We start from the raw sequence: 18962 nt of genomic DNA, 5'->3' as shown, positions 1-18962 counted from the left end.
CGTGTGTGGTCTCACTACGCAAATACCGAACAATTAAATGCAAAGTCAAGGGTCCAGTGCAGGTGACGTAACTGCAGATTCGGCCAGGGGCCTGAGCAGAAGCTGCTGATGTGCTCCCCCCACCCCGACATCAGACAGGAGGGCTTGGGAGGGCTAACTTGGGAACGGTTGTTTTCTTGGACGGCCAGGCCCCCAGAAGACGCGACGTGAGCCTTGAACCCAAGTGTGTTGAACAGTTCAGTTCACTTCCACAAGCACTGAGCGAGGGCCCTCTCTGTGGACCCTGGGCTCGGTCAGCACCTGTGTATGGGGTCAGGGGGACAGCCCCTGACTTCAAGGTGTGTGAGGGCCAAATGGAAGGTGGGCAGAGAAGCAGTGTAGTTCTGGTATAAGGCTGGTTTTGCTGGTATCGGCCTGGGGAGGGGAGAGGAACAGGTCTAGACTGGAGAGTGTCTGGCAGGGGACAGGAGAGGGGGGACTGGAAGGACCGTTGGGAGACGTTGGGTGCAGGAGTTGGTTGGGCTGTAAAGGCCACGGGGACCTTTCTGTTTAGGCGGATGGGCATTCTCAGTGGCAGAATTCTTGAATGGAACAACAGGGCCATCTTCTTGCTCTGCTTTCTGGCCCGATTGATGGATTGATTCATTCATTAAGAATGGATCTTGTGGGGCGCCTGGGTGGCTCAGTCGGTTGAGCGTCCCACTTCGGCTCAGGTCATGATCTCGCGGTCCGTGAGTTCGAGCCCCGCGTCGGGCTCTGTGCTGACAGCTCAGAGCCTGGAGCCTGTTTCAGATTCTGTGCCTCCCTCTCTGACCCTCCCCCATTCATGCCCTGTCTCTCTCTGTGTCTCCAAAACAAATAAACATTTAAAATATTAAAAAAGGGGCGCCTGGGTGGCGCAGTCGGTTAAGCGTCTGACTTCGGCCAGGTCACGATCTCGCGGTCCGTGAGTTCGAGCCCCACGTCAGGCTCCGGGCTGATGGCTCGGAGCCTGGAGCCTGTTTCCGATTCTGTGTCTCCCTCTCTCTCTGCCCCTCCCCCGTTCATGCTCTGTCTCTCTCTGTCCCAAAAATAAATAAACGTTGGAAAAAAAAATATTAAAAAAAAAAGAAGAATGTATCTTGTGGCCTGGAGGACAGGGACAGTATCGTAGAGGAGGTGACCCATCTGGTCTGTGTGACATCATCATGCCCGAGATCCGTGCCCAAGGCGCTGTGGCTGGAGAGGCCCTGGAAAGCTGGGCTTCTTACTTAGGTGGAAATGGCTGCAGGGGGGGCTTCGAGTCCTGCTTCTCCCCCGGCCAGGCTCTTTTGTCAGAGGGTGAGATCTGTGCCTTCATTTGCCCCTGTCTTGTGACACTTTCTCCCTAGCCCTGTCCTGGGGTTCTTCCCTCTCTCTTAGATTGGAAACCCCCCTCCTGGCTAATCCAGGCCAGTTTGCAACTGATCACTTCCCATGGCCCGTCCAAGTGATCTCTTTAAAATACAAATCCAGTGATGTCACCCTCCCGCCCCCTCCCCCCCCCCACGGTGGTAGCCTCCCCTCGTCCCTAGACTAAAACCCACATTCCTCAACGTGGCTGATTAGATCCTAGGTAAGCCGCTGTGTTATCCCCTCTGCAGCTGCTCCCTCCACCTAACCTCGTGCACCTTCCGTCCTTAACCTACCTAGGAGGACGGAACATACAAAATGCTGGTGTCATTTTCGATGGTCTGGGTTTGTTGGACGCAGGGCAAAGTCAGAATGATCCCAGGCCCTGCCTTCCGTAGTCAGGCAAGTGTGAGCATTTGTCAGTGTTTCCTGGGCTCTGAGGGGTCCTGGGAAGCCCCTCCATGTGGGCTCTGAGGAAGAAAGGGTAAAGGGGGGTGGTCTGTGGGGCTCTGGTGCTAAATTCCTCTCTGGCCTGTCTCTAGTCTGGTTTTCTTATCTGCTAAGCATCAACACAGGCTTGGGTTGGAATACCGCTCATGGCAACAAGTCCCAGCTTCTTCTGTAAGCAAACAGCATTCCTGAGGCCGGGTGGGGGGGGAGGGTAAGGGGGCCCATCCTTCCCAGTCCTCAACAGCTTCTGCCTCCTGGGCTCTGGGCCCCGGGAGGACCCTCCCTTCCCCCTCCCCCTCCCCCTCCCCGGGGAGCCGAGCACCTGTGGGTGGGCGGCTGCGGTAAGGTCGGCCCTCGGTTGGCAGAGTGACTGAGTCCTCCCTGCGGATGACGGTTCTGACAGCCCCGGTGTTTATGCAGGGCGGCTCCTGTGTCCATTATCTTGTTTGAGCCTGAGAGCCAAGCAGCTGCTCAGTGCCAAGCCGGACCCCAATTCAGCCCTTCTGCCGTGGCACATCCCACCCGCCCAGTATTTCCCAGGCCAGCCCTGAGGAACGTTTCTCCTGCAGGATATCCCAGGGTACTTAGCCCGATTGGACACAGTGAAACGGGGTTCCGTAACTGCGGGCTCCTCAGGGCACTCTGTGTGCATCGTGACTGCAGGAGGGCAACGGGGAGGCGGGTTTCCAACCGCGTTTGGCCACGAAACCCTCTTCCTTCGTGCGAAATGACTGGTTGGGAGACACTGCACTGTGCCATGTTGTTCTCGGGGGACTGGTGGAGCCTGGAGAAAGAGTCACCAAACTTCTGGCAACTTCTCATAGGCCCCAGGTGTCCTTCTAGGGAAGGATTAGGGCTAATGAGGTCAGGAGGACAAGATCGGGAAGTTCTTACTCGGTGTCAGAGTCTTTCCTGGGAGCTTGAGTTGCAAGTCCTCTGATACAGAGTTTTTTCTTCTTCCTGTAGAGCCTGGAAATTGAGGTGACAGCTTCAAGGTTACAGGAATTGGGGGCACCTGGGTGGCTCAGTCGGTTAAGCACCCGACTCTCAGTTTCAGTTCAGGTCATGATCTCGCGGTTTTGTGAGTTCGAGCCCGGCGTTGGGGGGGTCTGTGCTGATGGTATGGAGCCTGCTTGGGATTCTGTCTCCCTCCCTCCCCTTTGCCCCTCCCCCTCTCATGCTATCTGTATCTCTCTAAATGAATAAATATAAAAATTTAAACAAACAAACAAAAAGATTACAGGAATTGAGCAGGGGATTCAAAACCAGGTCTGTGTGACTCCAGATCTGTGCCCATTCCATTCCATGACAGAGCATTACGGACTTGTCTCGGGATTCACAGAATGGGAGCTGCACATCACAGTGGTTTTTTTCAAGTTCCATCTGTGCAGAATTGGTACCAAAGATCAGCATTTGCAGCACTTGCTTAGCAGACCGAGTGCCCCAGGAGAGGCAGGAAGGGCAGCCCGAGGTGGCTTCACGGGTCCTGATTAGGGAAGAGGCCACGCCACACCAGCCAGGCCACTTCTGGTGTCTCTGGTGGCAGATGGTAGGTGCCTCCACCTTGGTTCATCAGGAAGCACTAGAAGGTTCCAGAAAACTGAGGTGGTTTATTCAACCTCCTGCAAAGCTTCTGGGGACCAATAAATTATTTTCACTCCTATTCTCATCGTGGATTGAAAGCCCTGGTGTGCTTTCTTTCGCTTCTCGTTTGGGGAATATAAGAACTGGTCCATTAATGGCTTGGGTTTTGCAGCAGCGAAGCAGCTGGGACCTGGGTGCCGCCAGCTCGGGTCTCCTGCCTCATTCCCGTCAGCTCTCTAACCCTCTGGCCCTCCGCACAGCTCAGGGCGATTTCCCACCTTTTTAGAAACCTCCTCCGTGACTCCTTCCTCCTCTTTGCCTTGTTCCTCATACATTCATTCTGGAAACCTTAACGGTACCTGCTGGGGTCAGGCATCGCGCTAGACGTTTGAAATCAGCCGAATGAGACCTGCCTCCTGTGCTCAGAGGCAAGGGCAGATCCGACAGTTCAGCCGTGTGATGGCTTATGGGAAGTCCATTCGTAGTGACAATCCGGGAGGGCCCTGCAGAGGACAGAGCCTGTGCTGAGATTTGAGAGAGGAGGGCTTCTGGTGCAGAGGAGGGGGCACGAGGAGAGCGAGCTGTGAACAGGACTTGGTTATGAGGAAGGGCTGGAGATGAATGAGTGTGATCACGAAGGGCCTACTCAGCCTGCAAAGATGATGAGATTTTATTCGGGAGGAGGTGTGGAGCCGTTGAACTGTTTCGAACTGGCGAGTGATTATCGATAGAAGAGGATATAGCACGCATAGAAACGGGGCTGCTGAGTCATCCTGAAGGCAGCAGGGGTATGGATTGGAAGGAGGTAGAAGCCCCCGTGGAAGGCCGGGAAGGAGGCCGCTGTGCAGCCAGTGAACTTGATTGTGGAGCGGCTGCGCTGGAGGTCCTGGAGACTTGTGCCTTGCCTGGGGAGGCACATCAGCCTCCTTTGCCTGATTTCTTTCTTTCTTTCTTTCTTTCTTTCTTTCTTTCTTTCTTCCTTCCTTCCTTCCTTCCTTCCTTCCTTCCTTCCTTCCTTCTTCCCTGTCCTTTCCTTCCTTTCCTTCCTTTCTTTTCTTCCTTTTTTCCTTTCTTCCTTTCTTCTTTCTTTGTCTTTCTGTCTTCCTTCCTTCTTTCCTTTCTTTCCTTTCTCTTTCTTTCTTTCTTTCTTTCTTTTCTTCTCTTTCTCTTTCTCTCTCTTTCTGTCTGTCTTTCTGTCTTCCTTTCTGTCTTCCTTCCTTCTTTCCTTTCATGTCCTTTCCTTTCTTTCCTTTCCTGTCCTTTCTTTCCTTTCCTTCCTTTCTTTTCTTCCTTTCTTCTTTCTTTGTCTTTCTGTCTTCCTTCCTTCTTTCCTTTCTTTCCTTCCTCTTTCTTTCTTTCTTTCTTTCTTTTCTTCTCTTTCTCTTTCTCTCTCTTTCTGTCTTTCTGTCTTCCTTCCTTCTTTCCTTTCATGTCCTTTCCTTTCTTTCCTTTCCTGTCCTTTCTTTCCTTTCCTTCCTTTCTTTTCTTCCTTTCTTCTTTCTTTGTCTTTCTGTCTTCCTTCCTTCTTTCCTTTCTTTCCTTCCTCTTTCTTTCTTTCTTTCTTTTCTTCTCTTTCTCTTTCTCTCTCTTTCTGTCTTTCTGTCTTCCTTTCTGTCTTCCTTCCTTCTTTCCTTTCATGTCCTTTCCTTTCTTTCCTTTCCTGTCCTTTCTTTCCTTTCCTTCCTTTCTTTTCTTCCTTTCTTCTTTCTTTGTCTTTCTGTCTTCCTTCCTTCTTTCCTTTCTTTCCTTCCTCTTTCTTTCTTTCTTTCTTTCTTTCTTTTCTTCTCTTTCTCTTTCTCTCTCTTTCTGTCTTTCTGTCTTCCTTTCTGTCTTCCTTCCTTCTTTCCTTTCTTTCCTTCCTCTTTCTTTCTTTCTTTCTTTCTTTCTTTTCTTCTCTTTCTCTTTCTCTCTCTTTCTGTCTTTCTGTCTTCCTTTCTGTCTTCCTTCCTTCTTTCCTTTCATGTCCTTTCCTTTCTTTCCTTTCCTGTCCTTTCTTTCCTTTCCTTCCTTTCTTTTCTTCCTTTTTTCCTTTCTTCCTTTCTTTTCTTTCTTCTTTCTTTGTCTTTCTGTCTTCCTTCTTTCCTTTCCTTCCTTTTCTTTCTTTCTTTCTTTCTTTCTGTCTGTCTGTCTTTATCTTTCTTTCTTTCTGTCCGTCTTTCTGTCTTCCTTTCTTCTTTCCTTTCCTGTTCTTTCCTTTCTTTCCTGTCCTGTCCTTTCCTTTCTTTCCTTTCTTTCTTCCTTTTTTCCTTTCTTCTTCTTTCTTTCTCTTTCTGTCTTCTTTCCTTTCCTTTCTTCCTTTTTTCCTTCCTTTCTTTTCTTCTTTTCTTCATTTTCTTTCTTTCTTTCTTTCTTTCTTTCTTTCTTTCTTTCTTTCTTTCTTTCTTTTTCTTGACATTCAGGAATCTTTAGAGTATAGTCCAGTAATGGGTTCAGTCAGGTCAGATCCCTTAAAATACAGTGTATTACAGGGGCCGTCACTCCTTGGTGACCATGCCATCTGTAGTGGTCATCGTTTGGGTCCTGGGAATCACTTTTCACTGGGGACTTCTGTTTTAAGAAGTGTCCACTTCAGACTCCAGAGAGTATTTACAAAGCAGAACTTTGGCTTCTGTGCATCCTTTGCTCATGCAGCTCGCCCCTTAAATCAGTGGTTCTCGACTGGGGGCAGTTTTGCTCCCCCAGCCCCCATGCTAGGCAATGTCTGAAGACAGTTTTGGTTGTCACATCCGGGAGCAGACTGCTACTGTCGTCTAGAAGGTAGAGGCCAGAGACTCTGCTAAACATCCTGCAATACACAGGACAGCCCCCACAACAAAGGCTTACGTGGCCCCAAATGCTCAGGGTGCCGAGGCTAGGGAGCCCTACCTTAACTGATCACATCGTTTTACGGTTTATGAAAGACCGCCCCCTCTTCTCCCTGGGCTTGAATCCTTCTCTACCAACTCTTCCCCTCCCCCACCAATTCTTGTCCCCTCTCCTAAGACCCAGTTTACATGCCATCCCTTCCATGGAACTCCCTGGTGCTTTGGGTTTTCCGCTGAATGACCCCTTCCTCTCTGTTCCTGCAGCGAGTTACGTGTTCCTTCATCTTTCTCCACCGAGTCTTGTGTTGGAGCTGGCCGTTTGCATGGTCCCCCCCCCTCCGCAGCAAATGTTCCACAGTGACAGACGTCCTGCCCCGTTGTTGTGCACATTTAAGGAGTGTACGTTGAATTAAACAGCCTCGATAGATAGGGAAGACAGCATGCACGGTTGAGTCAGGGAGGTGGCATGCGCCCAAGGCCGCAGAACAAATGCTTCCTCGTCATCCATACGGCACATCTGTGTATCGGATGCCCGTTGTGCAGCAGCGTGCAGGACAGAAGGAAACCAGAACGCTTGCTTTTTGTCCACTTGTGGTCCCCTTGTCCGGGCTGCATTGCCGAGGTTGGCACTTTAACTAGTGGCATGGGTGTCTGTCCTGTCATCCCACTACATTATAAACTCCTTGGGTCCTTTATACCTTTGTCATGATATTTTTGCAAACAGACCCTCAGTATGTATTGATTCATTAAATAAGTAAATCTACGGGGGTTGACGATTTCTCTCTTTTTTTGACGTTTATTTATTTTTGGGAGACAGGGGAGATAGAGAATCCCAAGCACACTCTGCTCTGTCAGCACAGAGCCCGATCGATTGCAGGGCAATCGGGCAATGCACGAACTGTGAGATGGTGACCTGAGCCCAAATCAAGAGTCGGGCGCTTAGCCGACTGAGCCACCCAGGAGCCCTGGGGTTTGACAATTTCTGTATCATTTCAGCAGCTGCCTTCGTAGAGCCTTTTGGTAACAGTGGAACTCAGGCATCTTGATAGTTTCACTAACTCCAAAGCAATGGCTATAAAAACAAAGAAAAGGGACATGTTCACCTGGGCCCTCTGGGGTGGGGGTGGGGACAAAGGATCAGAGGGGCCTCCTTGAAAACATCAGTGATGAACCTGGAACAGGCTTTCAGTGTTTGAGTTGAGCCCACCGGGTCTCTGAACTGGAACCTTGGCTCAGAGAACGGAAATAGCTCACCCAAGGTCAGACCCCTGACCCTTCTTTTAGTGCCAGCAGCTCAAGAGGGGAGTGTGACGCGTTCCTGCTTCAGACCAGCGCCAGGAGGTGGGATTTGCAGCCTCGAGTCGGCAGGATCGGCGTCCGTGTCCCTGGTTTGCTTAACTGACCAGGGGGTTCTCAGTTTGTTTTCTCTCCAGCCAGCACCAGAGAGCTCACAGGCAAGGCAGTTGCGGTGGAAGCCGAGTGGGTCTGTGTTTGAACCTGGGTTTTGTGACTGGTGTGGGCCTCATTTCCCTCACCTGCGGGGATGGAGACAATGGAGAGCTTATTCCCAGGCCGTCACACAGGGTAGCTTTGAGACGGGTTGGGAGAACTTGAAGCCCTAGGCCTAGAACCTGGCCACGGAAGGCTTTACACAAACCCCGTTGTCGAGGAATCGAGAAGCTCCCGGCAGAATAAATTCTGTCTTTTAGGGGCTAGCCCTTCCTTTCTTAAACAAGTACACAAGTAACTAAAAAGAGAACCAAGCAAAGGGCAGGAAGGTGGGGGAGAGAGGGGGTCCTTGGGAAAAAAGGAAAGAGTAAAAAGGTCCAAGTGGGTGTTCAGGGGAAAGGGGAGAAGGCAGATAGTCAAGGAATTCCACTTTGGGTTGAAAGCAGAGGTTTTTGGTCAACCTATTTACTTTCAGTTTCATCATTTCCTGTGAGTCCTAATTTAGCCTCTGGTCGTGTCCTCTCGATTATGGCCTAAAAAGGCAACTACTTGGGTTTCTTGGCGTTGTACTGGCACCCGCAGGAAGCCAGTGTGGAAAGGGCCGGCCTCTGCCGGATCTGATCTCCAATGGGGAAAGCTGCCTTCTTTTTCCTTAACTCCTTGCTGGCCTGCGAGTCCCACAGATTTCCAGAATTTCCTGAGGTTCCCTAAGCCGAACCACCGGCCTTACTCCTGCAGACAGTTTTCCCAGTGCTGGCTTGGTGGCCGCCGCATGGGGACGCTGTTCACGGGACCGAGCCCGCCGACCCTGGGGGAAAACATTTTGAGTCGTACCTGTCAGGGCCATAACAATGCCTGGATGTTCCCCTGTTCCAGTCACTCCACTTCTGGGAATGGATCTCAAGATGGTCCACCATACAAGGAGAAAACCTAGTGCGTGGTAGTTTAAAAAAAAAAAAAAAAATCACTTTGGAATATCCTGCAGCCGTGAACAGTGTTTCTCAAGGAGGCCCTGCAGCCAGCAGTCCTGAATTTGGGTCCTCGCTTCCCCAGCTGTGTGTCCAAGTGGGATTACTTCCCTCTCAGAGCCTCTGCCTCATCACCTGGGAAATGAAGCGTTTGGAGAAAATGATCAACAAGGAAACTAATGGCCCAGCGGGGAAGTGGTTATAGTAAACGGGAAAAATCCACAACATGAAACCCCGTGCTCTGCCTGTGATAATTAAAAGTCTCAAGTGTTTCTACGAACAAGGACCGCAAGGACCATAAAAGAGACAGAAAACTGGGGTGCCTGGGTGGCTCAGGCGGTTGAGCGTCCGACTTCGGCTCAGGTCATCATCTCACGATTCATGAGTTCGAGCCCCGCGTCGGGCTCTGTGCTGACGGCTCGGAGCCTGGAGCCTGCTTCGGATTCTGTGTCTCCCTGTCTCTGCCCCTCCCTCGCTCACTCTGTCTGTCTGTCTCTCAAAAATAAACATTAAAAAAAGAAAGGGCAAACTGATGGGGGGGGTGGAGGATCTCAGGAATGTATGGAGATACTTGTCTTTCATTTTCAAAACTTTTATATTTTGTATAGTTTTTACAAAAGGGGCCACTCAGCATGGTCCCAAGCTAGGAAGGGGAGAAGGGGCCGCATGCCTCCCTAGCATCCCTTCTTTGATGCCCCTTTTCATCCCTTCCTTCCTTCTGTTCATCCTCCCTCCCTTTCTCTCTCTCTCTCTCTCTCTTTCCCCTCTTCATTTCTAACAGCTCTTGACTAACGGCTTAGTCCATCTGTGCCCTTAGAGTTGACCGTCCCCTGAGTGCATCGCTGGCAGCCCTGTTGGGACCCGGGGGCGCCTCCACCTGACTCAGGTGGGCACCGGAGCTCAGCTGCGGTCACCGAATATGGATATTCTTCTTTGCGCTGGTGGGAGGGCTTTAATAAACCCCATTGTTTGTGGTGACCTCTGCCCCCCACCGCCGCCATCCAACCCGCGTATTGACCTTGGCACTGCTGCTGACCCACATCACTCCAGCAGAGCAGTGACACCAAATGGCTCTGTCCCTGGCCTGGCCAAACAGGACTCAGCTGAGTTTCATGAAAGTTCTGCTCAGAGAGGGGCACGGAGACCCACCTACATATAGGGTGCCCACCTGTGTACTCGGCACCCCCAGAGGCAGAGAGGGGCAGCCCCCTGTGTTGGTCTAGCTCTGAGGCGGTCACAGCGTGTCCCCCTCTCTTATAGGAAGTGCGGCTTGGCCTCCAGGTCTCTGGTGGCCATTGGGGGTAGACAGTGCTGCCCCGTAAGCGCCCCCTTCCCTCCCACTGAGGCCTGAAGGTAGGGCAGAATGAGGGGCCAGGTGGAGTGGTCCCCTGCCAGTGGCTGCCATGTTCATGGCCGGCCAGTGCACACCCACCGGTGGAAGACCAGGAGGGCAAGAATGTAACAGTTCTAGTGCGCCCTGCTTTTGGACCGGTCACGTGGTCCACACAGGGAAGGCTCCCTCAGCCTCCCTGCCTTGCCTGGTAGAGCCCAGTAACTGTGTGTTGACCGCTGTGGAATGTATTCCCCCACACGCCCCGTGTCCCACTCAACTTGCCGATTGATCCAGCTTCAACGCCAGCCCGACTTCTTCCGTGGGACCCTAGGCACAAGCGTGCTAAGGAGACCCCAGGCCGGGGGGCCTGGTGGACCCGTGACTGGATGGGGTGACAGTAGGCAAGTCACTGGCCCTCTTGGAGCCTGTTTCCTCATTTATAAATTGGGGATAATAAAAGCTCTTTTGCAGAGCGATTGATGGTGACGCGAGGTTGATGTTGGTAGGTCAGGGACCTAATGACTGTCCCCCTTTCTCTTCTTCTCTTGGAGGGATCTCGTAAGAGGGCATGTGATAGATATCCTCGGGTGTCTTCCCTGGGCTGGGTTAGGAGAACTCTTAACCAGCAGCGGACTTCGGATTTGGGGGGACAGGGTTCAAGTGAATCCCTTCTTACATATTGATAGGAGATTGTCTTGTCCATTTTTGGTTTGAACTTTGCAAAAAGGTTGAGACCCAGCAGCCCGCGAAGCCGTGTGCTCTGTGGTCCTTGCCAGTCCTCAGGCAGAGCAGTGGCATGAGGGGGAGACTGGCTTCGGGAGCCTGGGTCCTGAGACTGGGGAGGCTACCTGGCCAGTGGTCAGATGGATGGCACAGAGGGACAGGACAGCTGATATTTACTCTGGCAGAGGGAAGCCTCCGATTTGCTTGAATGGCCTGGCCAGTGTGGGAACCGGGACAGCCGGAACTAAGCTGGTGAGGCTGGGGCGTGCAGGCGGCCTGGACCCCAGCCCCACATGGAAGATGAGGCCAGGCCGTCCCTTCCTGCCTTGTGGACTGCTGCCTGGCTCTGGGCCCTGCGTTCTCTCAGGGGGTGGTCCTTGCAGGTGGGTGATGCCCCTGGTCCCCCAAGAGGGGCCGCAGGGGTTTGCTTGGCTGGGAATGTAAACAAAGCCACCAGCTGGGGTTGCTGGGGGAGGCTGCCAGGCTCTGTTCCTTGGACTTGCCTTCCCTCCTGTGGGGGCTGGGGAGAGAGCAGATTTCCTGGAAAACAACCCTTTTCCTGGAGCGTGTCCAGGGGAGCCCCTTAGTCTTGATCTGGAAAGCATTTAACGAGCCCAGATAAGGCCTGGGCGGCCCAGACTTTTCCTTTTGTTCTCTCTGTCCCAAACCTCCAGCCTGGGGAGGGGGCCTTGACCTCACAAGGGAAAGGCTTTCCTGCCTTGTGAGCTGGGCAGTGAGCTTCTGGGCTGCTCCCCTGGTGGCTGTGGGCTGGCTCTATCTCGGACCACGGTTTCGGAGTCCTGCGTTCAGAGTCCTGAGGGCCCCAGCCTGAGCCCGTGAGCAGGAATAAGCACTGTGGTAACCGTGGAAAGGCCACGGGACCGGGAGTCCTGAGTCCTCCCTGGGCGACAAGCCCCTGAACCTCCAGGAAGCTCCCGGATCCTCATCTGTAAAACGGGCCGAAGCACACTTCTTACCCACTCTGCAGTGTTATGACGAGGATCTTTGGAGACAGCAAAGGGCGTGCGAGAGCATTTCATAAACCATTAAGCCACACCGGCGTGAGGGGCTATTGTTTCATCTTTATTTTGCAAATGAGTTTTGAAAAAAAAGACACACATGTGCTTCAGTTCTCCTGGACAGAAATGGTGAGGGGTGCTTTCCGCGTTAGTGCCCCGGGAGGGAGGTGCTCTCGCTGCTCATGATATTTCCCGGAGCCTGACTTTTCTTCTCCCCTGATTTCTTTGGGCTGTATTATCAAGATGGAATTAACGTCTCTTGGCCACATGTTTTTTTTGTTTTTTTGTGTTTTTTTTCCCTCTTGGTGGAACTCCGTGAAATAAAAAGTTTTTTGAACTGACAACTTCCATTACGTGCGGTCGTACTTTTTGCCTTTTTGGGGGGCTACTGGGAAACTTGTTTTCGTGGGAGGTCCTCTTGAGCTGCGTGGTCACTTTCCTCCCTCAGCAGGTATAGCACAGTGACTATGGTTGCATCTGCCTTTGAGACTCAAATTACACTCGTCATCCGGCACGGCGGTCGTTTATAGATTTGTTTGGTTGTGGCTGGATCCTAGGATATACCTTACCGTTCGTTTCTCGCAAGATCTCTGACAACAACTCGTTTTTTCCGTCGTGTACATCTTTCTCCCAGTGCCTCCCAGTTGCAGAAGTTTTGCTCTGCTCTAATGCCGTGCCGTTGGCAAAGCCAGGAGGTGCTCAGCGCCCCTCGTGTGGCTGATGTGGCTTGTACCTGACATTTTGTCCTTGTTTGTCCCGCAGGTCCTGGCTGTAAGTCACCATGGCGCAGCAAGCTGCTGATAAGTATCTCTATGTGGATAAAAACTTCATCAATAACCCGTTGGCCCAGGCCGACTGGGCGGCTAAGAAGCTGGTCTGGGTGCCTTCTGACAAGAGTGGCTTTGAGCCCGCCAGCCTCAAGGAAGAGGTGGGCGAGGAGGCCATCGTGGAGCTGGTGGAAAACGGGAAGAAGGTGAAAGTGAACAAGGATGACATCCAGAAGATGAACCCACCCAAGTTCTCCAAGGTGGAGGACATGGCCGAGCTCACGTGCCTCAACGAAGCATCGGTGCTGCACAATCTCAAGGAGCGTTACTACTCAGGGCTAATCTACGTGAGTGCGGGGCCGGGCCCAGGGCGCAGGGGGCGCGGGAGGCCCGGGTCTGTCCCGGAGCGTTGGGGGTCTTGAGGAAAGCTGCGGTGACATCATCCAGCTTTGGCACGCGAACATCCTAACGGAATGTTGTCGCGGCGTTATTTCACCTTTTCGCGTAGCCCGAAACACGACAGGAAGCCTGTTTGAGACCACACATAGGGAGAACATCATGATGTGTATGTGTGGGGGCCCACCCACGGGCCTTGGTCCTCAGTCTCGGTGGGGACAGGAAGGATAGTTCCTTCTAAAGCAAGGCACTGCCATGCCCTGGTTTCCCGCCTCGCTCCTTCCTCCTGCACCTCCTGGTCCCCTTCCCCCTCCCCATTTGCTCAGTCTCATTTTGGAACTCCATCATCTTGTTCTTTCTAGAGGCCTGTGGGTGTGGCTTAGCTCCCTGGGGAGTGTGCTTTGAGCGGAGATGAGGACTTGAACCTTTGGTCCGTGCCGCTTGGCGGTGCCCCTGCCCTGCCAGGCTTAGCGTCCAGAGAACAGCACGTGTAAAGGGCCCGGGGCGTGCAGAGAAGGCGCGGTCCCTTCTCTCTCTCTCTCTTTTTTTTTTTAACGCTTATTTATTTTTGACAGACAGAGAGAGACAGAGAACTAGCAGGGGAGGAACAGAGAGAGGAGGAGACACAGAATCCCAAGCAGGCTCCAGGCTCTGAGCTGTCAGTTACAGAGCCTGACGCAGGGCTCGAACCCACAAACCGTGAGATCGTGACCTGAGCCGAAGTCAGTTGCTTAACCAACTGAGCCACCCTCTTTCTTCTGGCTTAGCAGGGCTACCTGTGCACAGAGACAGCTCCTCGCCGTAGCGTTTTCCCGTCTCCTGTGTAATAGGCTGCAAGATCTTTCAGTCTTAGGGTCACAAAAGTTATTGCTAATTTCTTATTTCTTCTGTTCAGTGTCCCAGGTATTTCCTTCTAGTTTTGTCCCAGGTAGGGAAGAACTACCTGGCTCTTATTCCTAAAATAGCTCCTTGTTTAGGTATGTTGTTATGTTTACCTTGGCCTTCTTGGTCTTGGAGCTGAATGAAACAGTTCTCAAAACTTTGTTTGAATTGGAGGAAGAAAACATCTCGAGATGCTTACCACCCTCTCATTTCATAGATGGGAAGCCCAAGCCTCAGACCCAGGGGTCAGCTCATGATCACATACGCAATACAAGGAGGTGCTGGGCTCCTCCTGGCACACGGATGGCGAGTGGCCCCCACAGAGTCGGCCATTTTGTTTTCTATACAGTTTTCAGGGTGACCTCAGCACATGTTTCCACAGGGCACTTGCCCTGCCATCCTGGACTGCTACTTCCGAGTGCCCTGCCACGTGCCAGAGTCCTCTGTGAAGTCCCAAACCTCTTGGATTGATTGCCCAGGAGTTCTGACCGGGCCAGCCGCATGCCGGGGCTGTGTTACCTTGCCGATTGCTAAATCGGTCCATGATAATGAAGTTCTTACGTCCTGCTGTTGAAGACCACCCTTTGGGGATGGGCCTGATTAGTCAGGAGCTACCAGAAAGGAAATACACAGAACCGTCTTCTTGGAAAAGTCCTTTGTAGGCCAGCTTAGCCCAACCTGCTGATACGGCAGGTGAGGAGAACTGAGGCCTAGAGGGGGCAAGGGCCCAGTGCAGGATCATGCATCTTGAGACTGGAGCTCGGGGTTTTTTGACCCTCAGCCCTGCTGTCTTTTCCTTGGTGAGAATGTCGTATGGACAGAATTAAAAGCCCCTGTCCCTAAGGATATTAACCACTGGAATTCAGAATTGGCGACTGGTAGAAAAACAAGGGGCCTCTGAGAAAGCATCGTTTGTCTGCTGGGGCAGCTGGGAGCCAAGTCCTATTGTCTGAGAGTGGGACGCCCCCCAGGCAGGCTCCACAGCAGATCGTGCCCACTCTGCTGTGCCCCTAAGCTGACACAGGCTCTGCTTGGTGAAGCAGGGCGATGAAGGTCATGGCACTTGGGGCCTCCAGGTCCTGGTTCAGATCCCTCCCCCACCACACGCCGCGGCTACGAGGAACCCCACTTCCTCGCAGGCGAGGACTCATGAGTGTGTGAACGCCAGCCAGCACCTGGCTCACGGCAGGGTCCGGACTGTGCCGCTGCTGCCGTTTGTTCTAAGTGAAGGTAGCTGTTCCTGTGCGTGGCCTTTGCTGGGGGTCTCTGTTCAGCTTGTGTCCTGCTAGGGATTTGCCGAGTGCGACACACATCAGGGGGGCGGGGCCTGCGCTCGCCTGCCCTAGCTGGCTGCAGTCTTCTGTCCCACAAAGGGAAATATTATTAAAGCGGGTTCAATGATGGTTGCTTCGTTTCTCCTCCGCTAGCGTGGGTTTCCCTCTGGAAGCAGGCAGGACTCTTTGGTTGGAGGCGTTCACTCCTGTTTCTGTCGCCTCCCGTGTGCCTCAGACCAGCCTCTTCCTGAGCATCCTCCCCGGAAGAGAAGTCGATTGTCTCCGCAGTCGCCCTAATGGGGACCCCAGCAGGTGCAGAGCTGTGGGGGGATCGGAGCCGCTGGGCAGGGGATGCCGCCTCATTCACAGTCAACCTCTCTGCACACGACGCTCCAAATTGCGACCGGGGAGCCTTTGTGCAGCGCGTTCGCCTGGCATTGTGGGCGGCGTGGCTAATCCTGTGCACAGCTGCTCTGTCTGTTTCCTTGGGGGGTGAGGCCCCGGGACAGGGGGCGGCTGGGCACAAAGAGCCTCTGTGGCCCGTGAATGGAGCAGCTTCCTGGCGTAGCCGTGTGGGAGCAAAGCCACTTGCTCGGTGTCCGTGCCTCCGCAAGCATCGAGAGGGAGGCTCGCCATCAGGGCTCCTTCCTCCCACCTGAGCTGCTGGGCTCACGGCTGCTGGTTTGATGGGATTAGCCCAGAGAACTTTGAAGGTCTCCGGAGAGAACCGTCCACAGGACCATCTGCCCACCCAGCTGTCAGAAAGCCTTGTCCCGGGAACCCCCGGTCCCCTTCTGCTGTCATGACCAGCTGTTTGCAAACATCTGGCTCGGAGGCACGCCCTAAAAGTGTGGCCATGTGTCCTTGGCTTTCATCGGGCCGAGTTCCTAGAGTGTGGGTTTTCTCAAACCCCAGGAACAGAGCTCAATTGTTTCTGAGCTCCTGGGATGACCTCACTGCTCCCTGGCCTTATCTCATCCTGGCCCGACAGTCCCATGGAGGAAAAACCAGAAGTCCCCTGCTTTCCTCTTATCTTCCTGTGATACCCGTGCTGCAGGTGGCCCACACCACGTGTGGCCTTCTCTGCTTCGGAGCTTTCCTGGTCCCTTGTGAAAGAGTCGTTGGAGGGAAAACAAATGACTGATTATCCCAGGAAGAAAGAAAATTGAGGGCCCCGAGTCCCCGCCTCCAAACAGAAGAGGCAGCCAGATGCACTTGGTCCTTTCCAAACTTGGCTGCTCTTCGGCCTGCGGACCACTGTGGGTTACTGGGTCCCTCTGGAGCTCCGCTTTTATTTTCATCTTATTTTGGAGAGAGTGAGCCAGCCTGTGCACCGGCAGGAGAGGAGCAGAGGCAGGGAGACTGAGAGTCTTAAGCAGATGCCATGCTCCGCGGGAGCCTGACACGGGGCTCGATCGATCCCGCGACCCTGGGATCATGACCTGAGCCGAAATCAAGAGGCGAAGGCTCTACCGACTGAGCCACCCAGGCTCTCCTGGAATTCTGCTTTGAGTCTTTAACTTCTGTTTGGAAAGTCCACGTGCCATAGCCCTTGGCCGCAGCTGGAAAGGGCTTTGTCCTTGCGACTCGTTCCCGTGTGGAACCTGTCCCATCTTCCGTTTTGGCAGGAGCGGAGAGGGCAGGGCGGGATGGGGCTGGGTTGACACATAGCACAGTGCCCTGTGGGTGTTGGCTGCTATTGGACCGAGGGGCACAGCCGTGGACAGTGAGGGTGGAGGCCACTTGTAATGAGGAAAACAAAAAGATAGGAGTTCAGAGAACTGGCCTCTGACCAGGGAGGTCTGGCCTGGGGAGGGGGAAGGGGAGGGGGACACCAAGGGCTGCTCCCAGCTTTGCCGTTAACTGCTTCATGGCTTTCAGCTGTCACTCAACAGAGTCAGGGCTGCAGGTGTGTGTGAATCACAGCTTTGCATGGCTGCTTCTGGAACTCTGGTGTGTTGTCCTCGGAAGAGGGGGCTTGGGCTGCGTCCCCCCCCCCCCCCCATCTGAGCACCTACCACCTGGGTGGCTTCAGGAGTCATGCCCAACTTGTTCGGAGTCTGTCTTTTTTTTTTTTTTTTTTTTTTGGCCCGGGAGACAGATCTTGGAAGACAAAGGAGCAGGTTATTAGAAAAAGAATTAGTAGGGGCGCCTGGGTGGCGCAGTCGGTTAAGCGTCCGACTTCAGCCAGGTCACGATCTCGCGGTCCGGGAGTTCGAGCCCCGCGTCGGGCTCTGGGCTGACGGCTCAGAGCCTGGAGCCTGTTTCAGATTCTGTGTCTCCCTCTCTCTCTGCCCCTTCCCCGCTCATGCTCTGTCTCTCTCTGTCCCAAAAATAAATAAACGTTGGAAAAAAAATTTTTATTTAAAAATAATAAAAAGAAAAAGAATTAGTAGTCACAAGTTAACACGAATTTACCTTAAGCCCCTGAAGAAAGACAGAGCTGTCTGGCCAGTTGCCACTGGACCCTGCTTTCCTGACCTTCTCAGAGCTCTTCTCCAAGGCTGTCCTGGGTGCGTGCCAATCCTGAAAACTGCTCAGGGAGGCATAGAGTCCGGCTGTCCCCACTTTACAGATTGAGAAATGGAGGGAGAGGGTGGTTAAGAAACTTGGCCCTTGCTGGGATTTGAACTCAGGACGGCTGACTCTGGGGTCGGATTTTAATCCCATCAGGTCAGACTTGGAGTATTGGGTGTATTTTTGGGTGCCTCACGTGAAGGGTGTTGGCTAATCGGGCTCCCCCTTCTGAGAAGACTCGAGTCTTGGAGAAGGCTCACGGGTGACATGAAAATGGTCGAGTTTTTGAGGGATGCTCACGTGAATGTCTCTAGACGATTCGAGAGGGAGCGCTGTCAGCGATATACTAGCCCACAAAAGGTCTGGTCGGGGTTTTCCCGATGCTGGAAAAGTGTAGGCTTGCCTGTCTCCCCGAGAGTCCTTGAAGGCGGAATACGTTGTGTTTCTGCACAGTTTGCTTTTGCTGCAGCCCGGTTCTTTTCTCTCTGTGCATCTCGTGACGGCAGACACATCTCTTATTGTCCCTGGATCTGAGTTTTGTCACTGGACTAGTCTGCGCAGCTTGCCATGGCTCTTGCCCGAGGCACCTGCTCGTTGGCGCACAGAGCTGGCAGCGGTCACACCGTCGGGGGAGGACCCTTGCTGAGTGAGCAGAGATGGTGCCGTGCCCGTGCCCCCGCAGCGGGCCTGGCAGGGCGCGGCACAGAGAGTTAGGGCGTCCCGGGGTGCCTTCACAGCAGCCCGAATCCGGGCCCTTGGTGGCAGATAACTTTGCCACCCAGTTTGCACCCCCTTGAGAATCAACACTGCCTAACCCTTTCCTGTTTGCTGCTCTTTTCTTTAGACCTATTCAGGCCTGTTCTGTGTGGTCATCAATCCTTATAAGAACCTGCCCATCTACTCCGAGGAGATCGTGGAAATGTACAAGGGCAAGAAGAGGCACGAGATGCCCCCCCACATCTATGCCATCACAGACACTGCCTACAGGAGTATGATGCAAGGTGAGTGCCTTGACCTTCCCTGTGGCTCAGTCTTCACGTGCAGCCTCGTGGACACCCTTGCAAGTGCTCATCCACATTCACGGTCACAGGGATCTAGGGCCTGGATTGGCGTTGGTGATGGCGCAGTGCATCGTGGAGGTCTCTGAGCCAGTGTGAGAGCCGAGGCCAGTGGCTATCAAAGGGCATGTTTATATGTTGAGAGAACATTCTAGAAGCTCTAAAAATAGAGTTCCTAGTTATCGCAATTTCTCATTCTTGTCAAGACCCTCTGTGCCACTCTTCTCACTTACAGGTCCCTTCTTCTACCAGGTACTCCTTTTTCCTCCTCGTTTTTCATGTCTTTTCTCTTGTTGCTTCCTCACAATCTGGAAACGCACTTGAGTTTTTCTTTTCTTTTCTTTTTTTTTAAAGTTTATTTATTTAT

General features: G+C 53.0%; 1 protein-coding gene across 1 annotated transcript in view; it reads left to right on the top strand.

Annotated features, from left to right (window-relative positions):
- MYH9 (myosin heavy chain 9) overlaps positions 1-18962 on the top strand; it is a 93890-nt gene that overhangs the window by 19088 nt on the left and 55840 nt on the right. The window contains exons 2-3 of the mRNA XM_047067330.1: positions 12464-12815; positions 18382-18538. Coding sequence (XP_046923286.1) covers positions 12483-12815; positions 18382-18538 — 490 coding nt within the window. The 5' untranslated portion in view covers positions 12464-12482. The remainder of the gene's footprint in view (positions 1-12463; positions 12816-18381; positions 18539-18962) is intronic.

The sequence above is a fragment of the Lynx rufus genome, unplaced genomic scaffold, assembly GCF_022079265.1.
Source record: "Lynx rufus isolate CCGP_SWC_20201006 ecotype Redwood Valley unplaced genomic scaffold, mLynRuf1.p SCAF_7, whole genome shotgun sequence".
In the NCBI taxonomy this organism is placed as follows: Eukaryota; Metazoa; Chordata; class Mammalia; order Carnivora; family Felidae; genus Lynx; species Lynx rufus.
The sequence above is the reverse complement of the archived record's forward strand: the minus strand, read 5'-3'. Positions and strand labels throughout refer to the sequence as shown.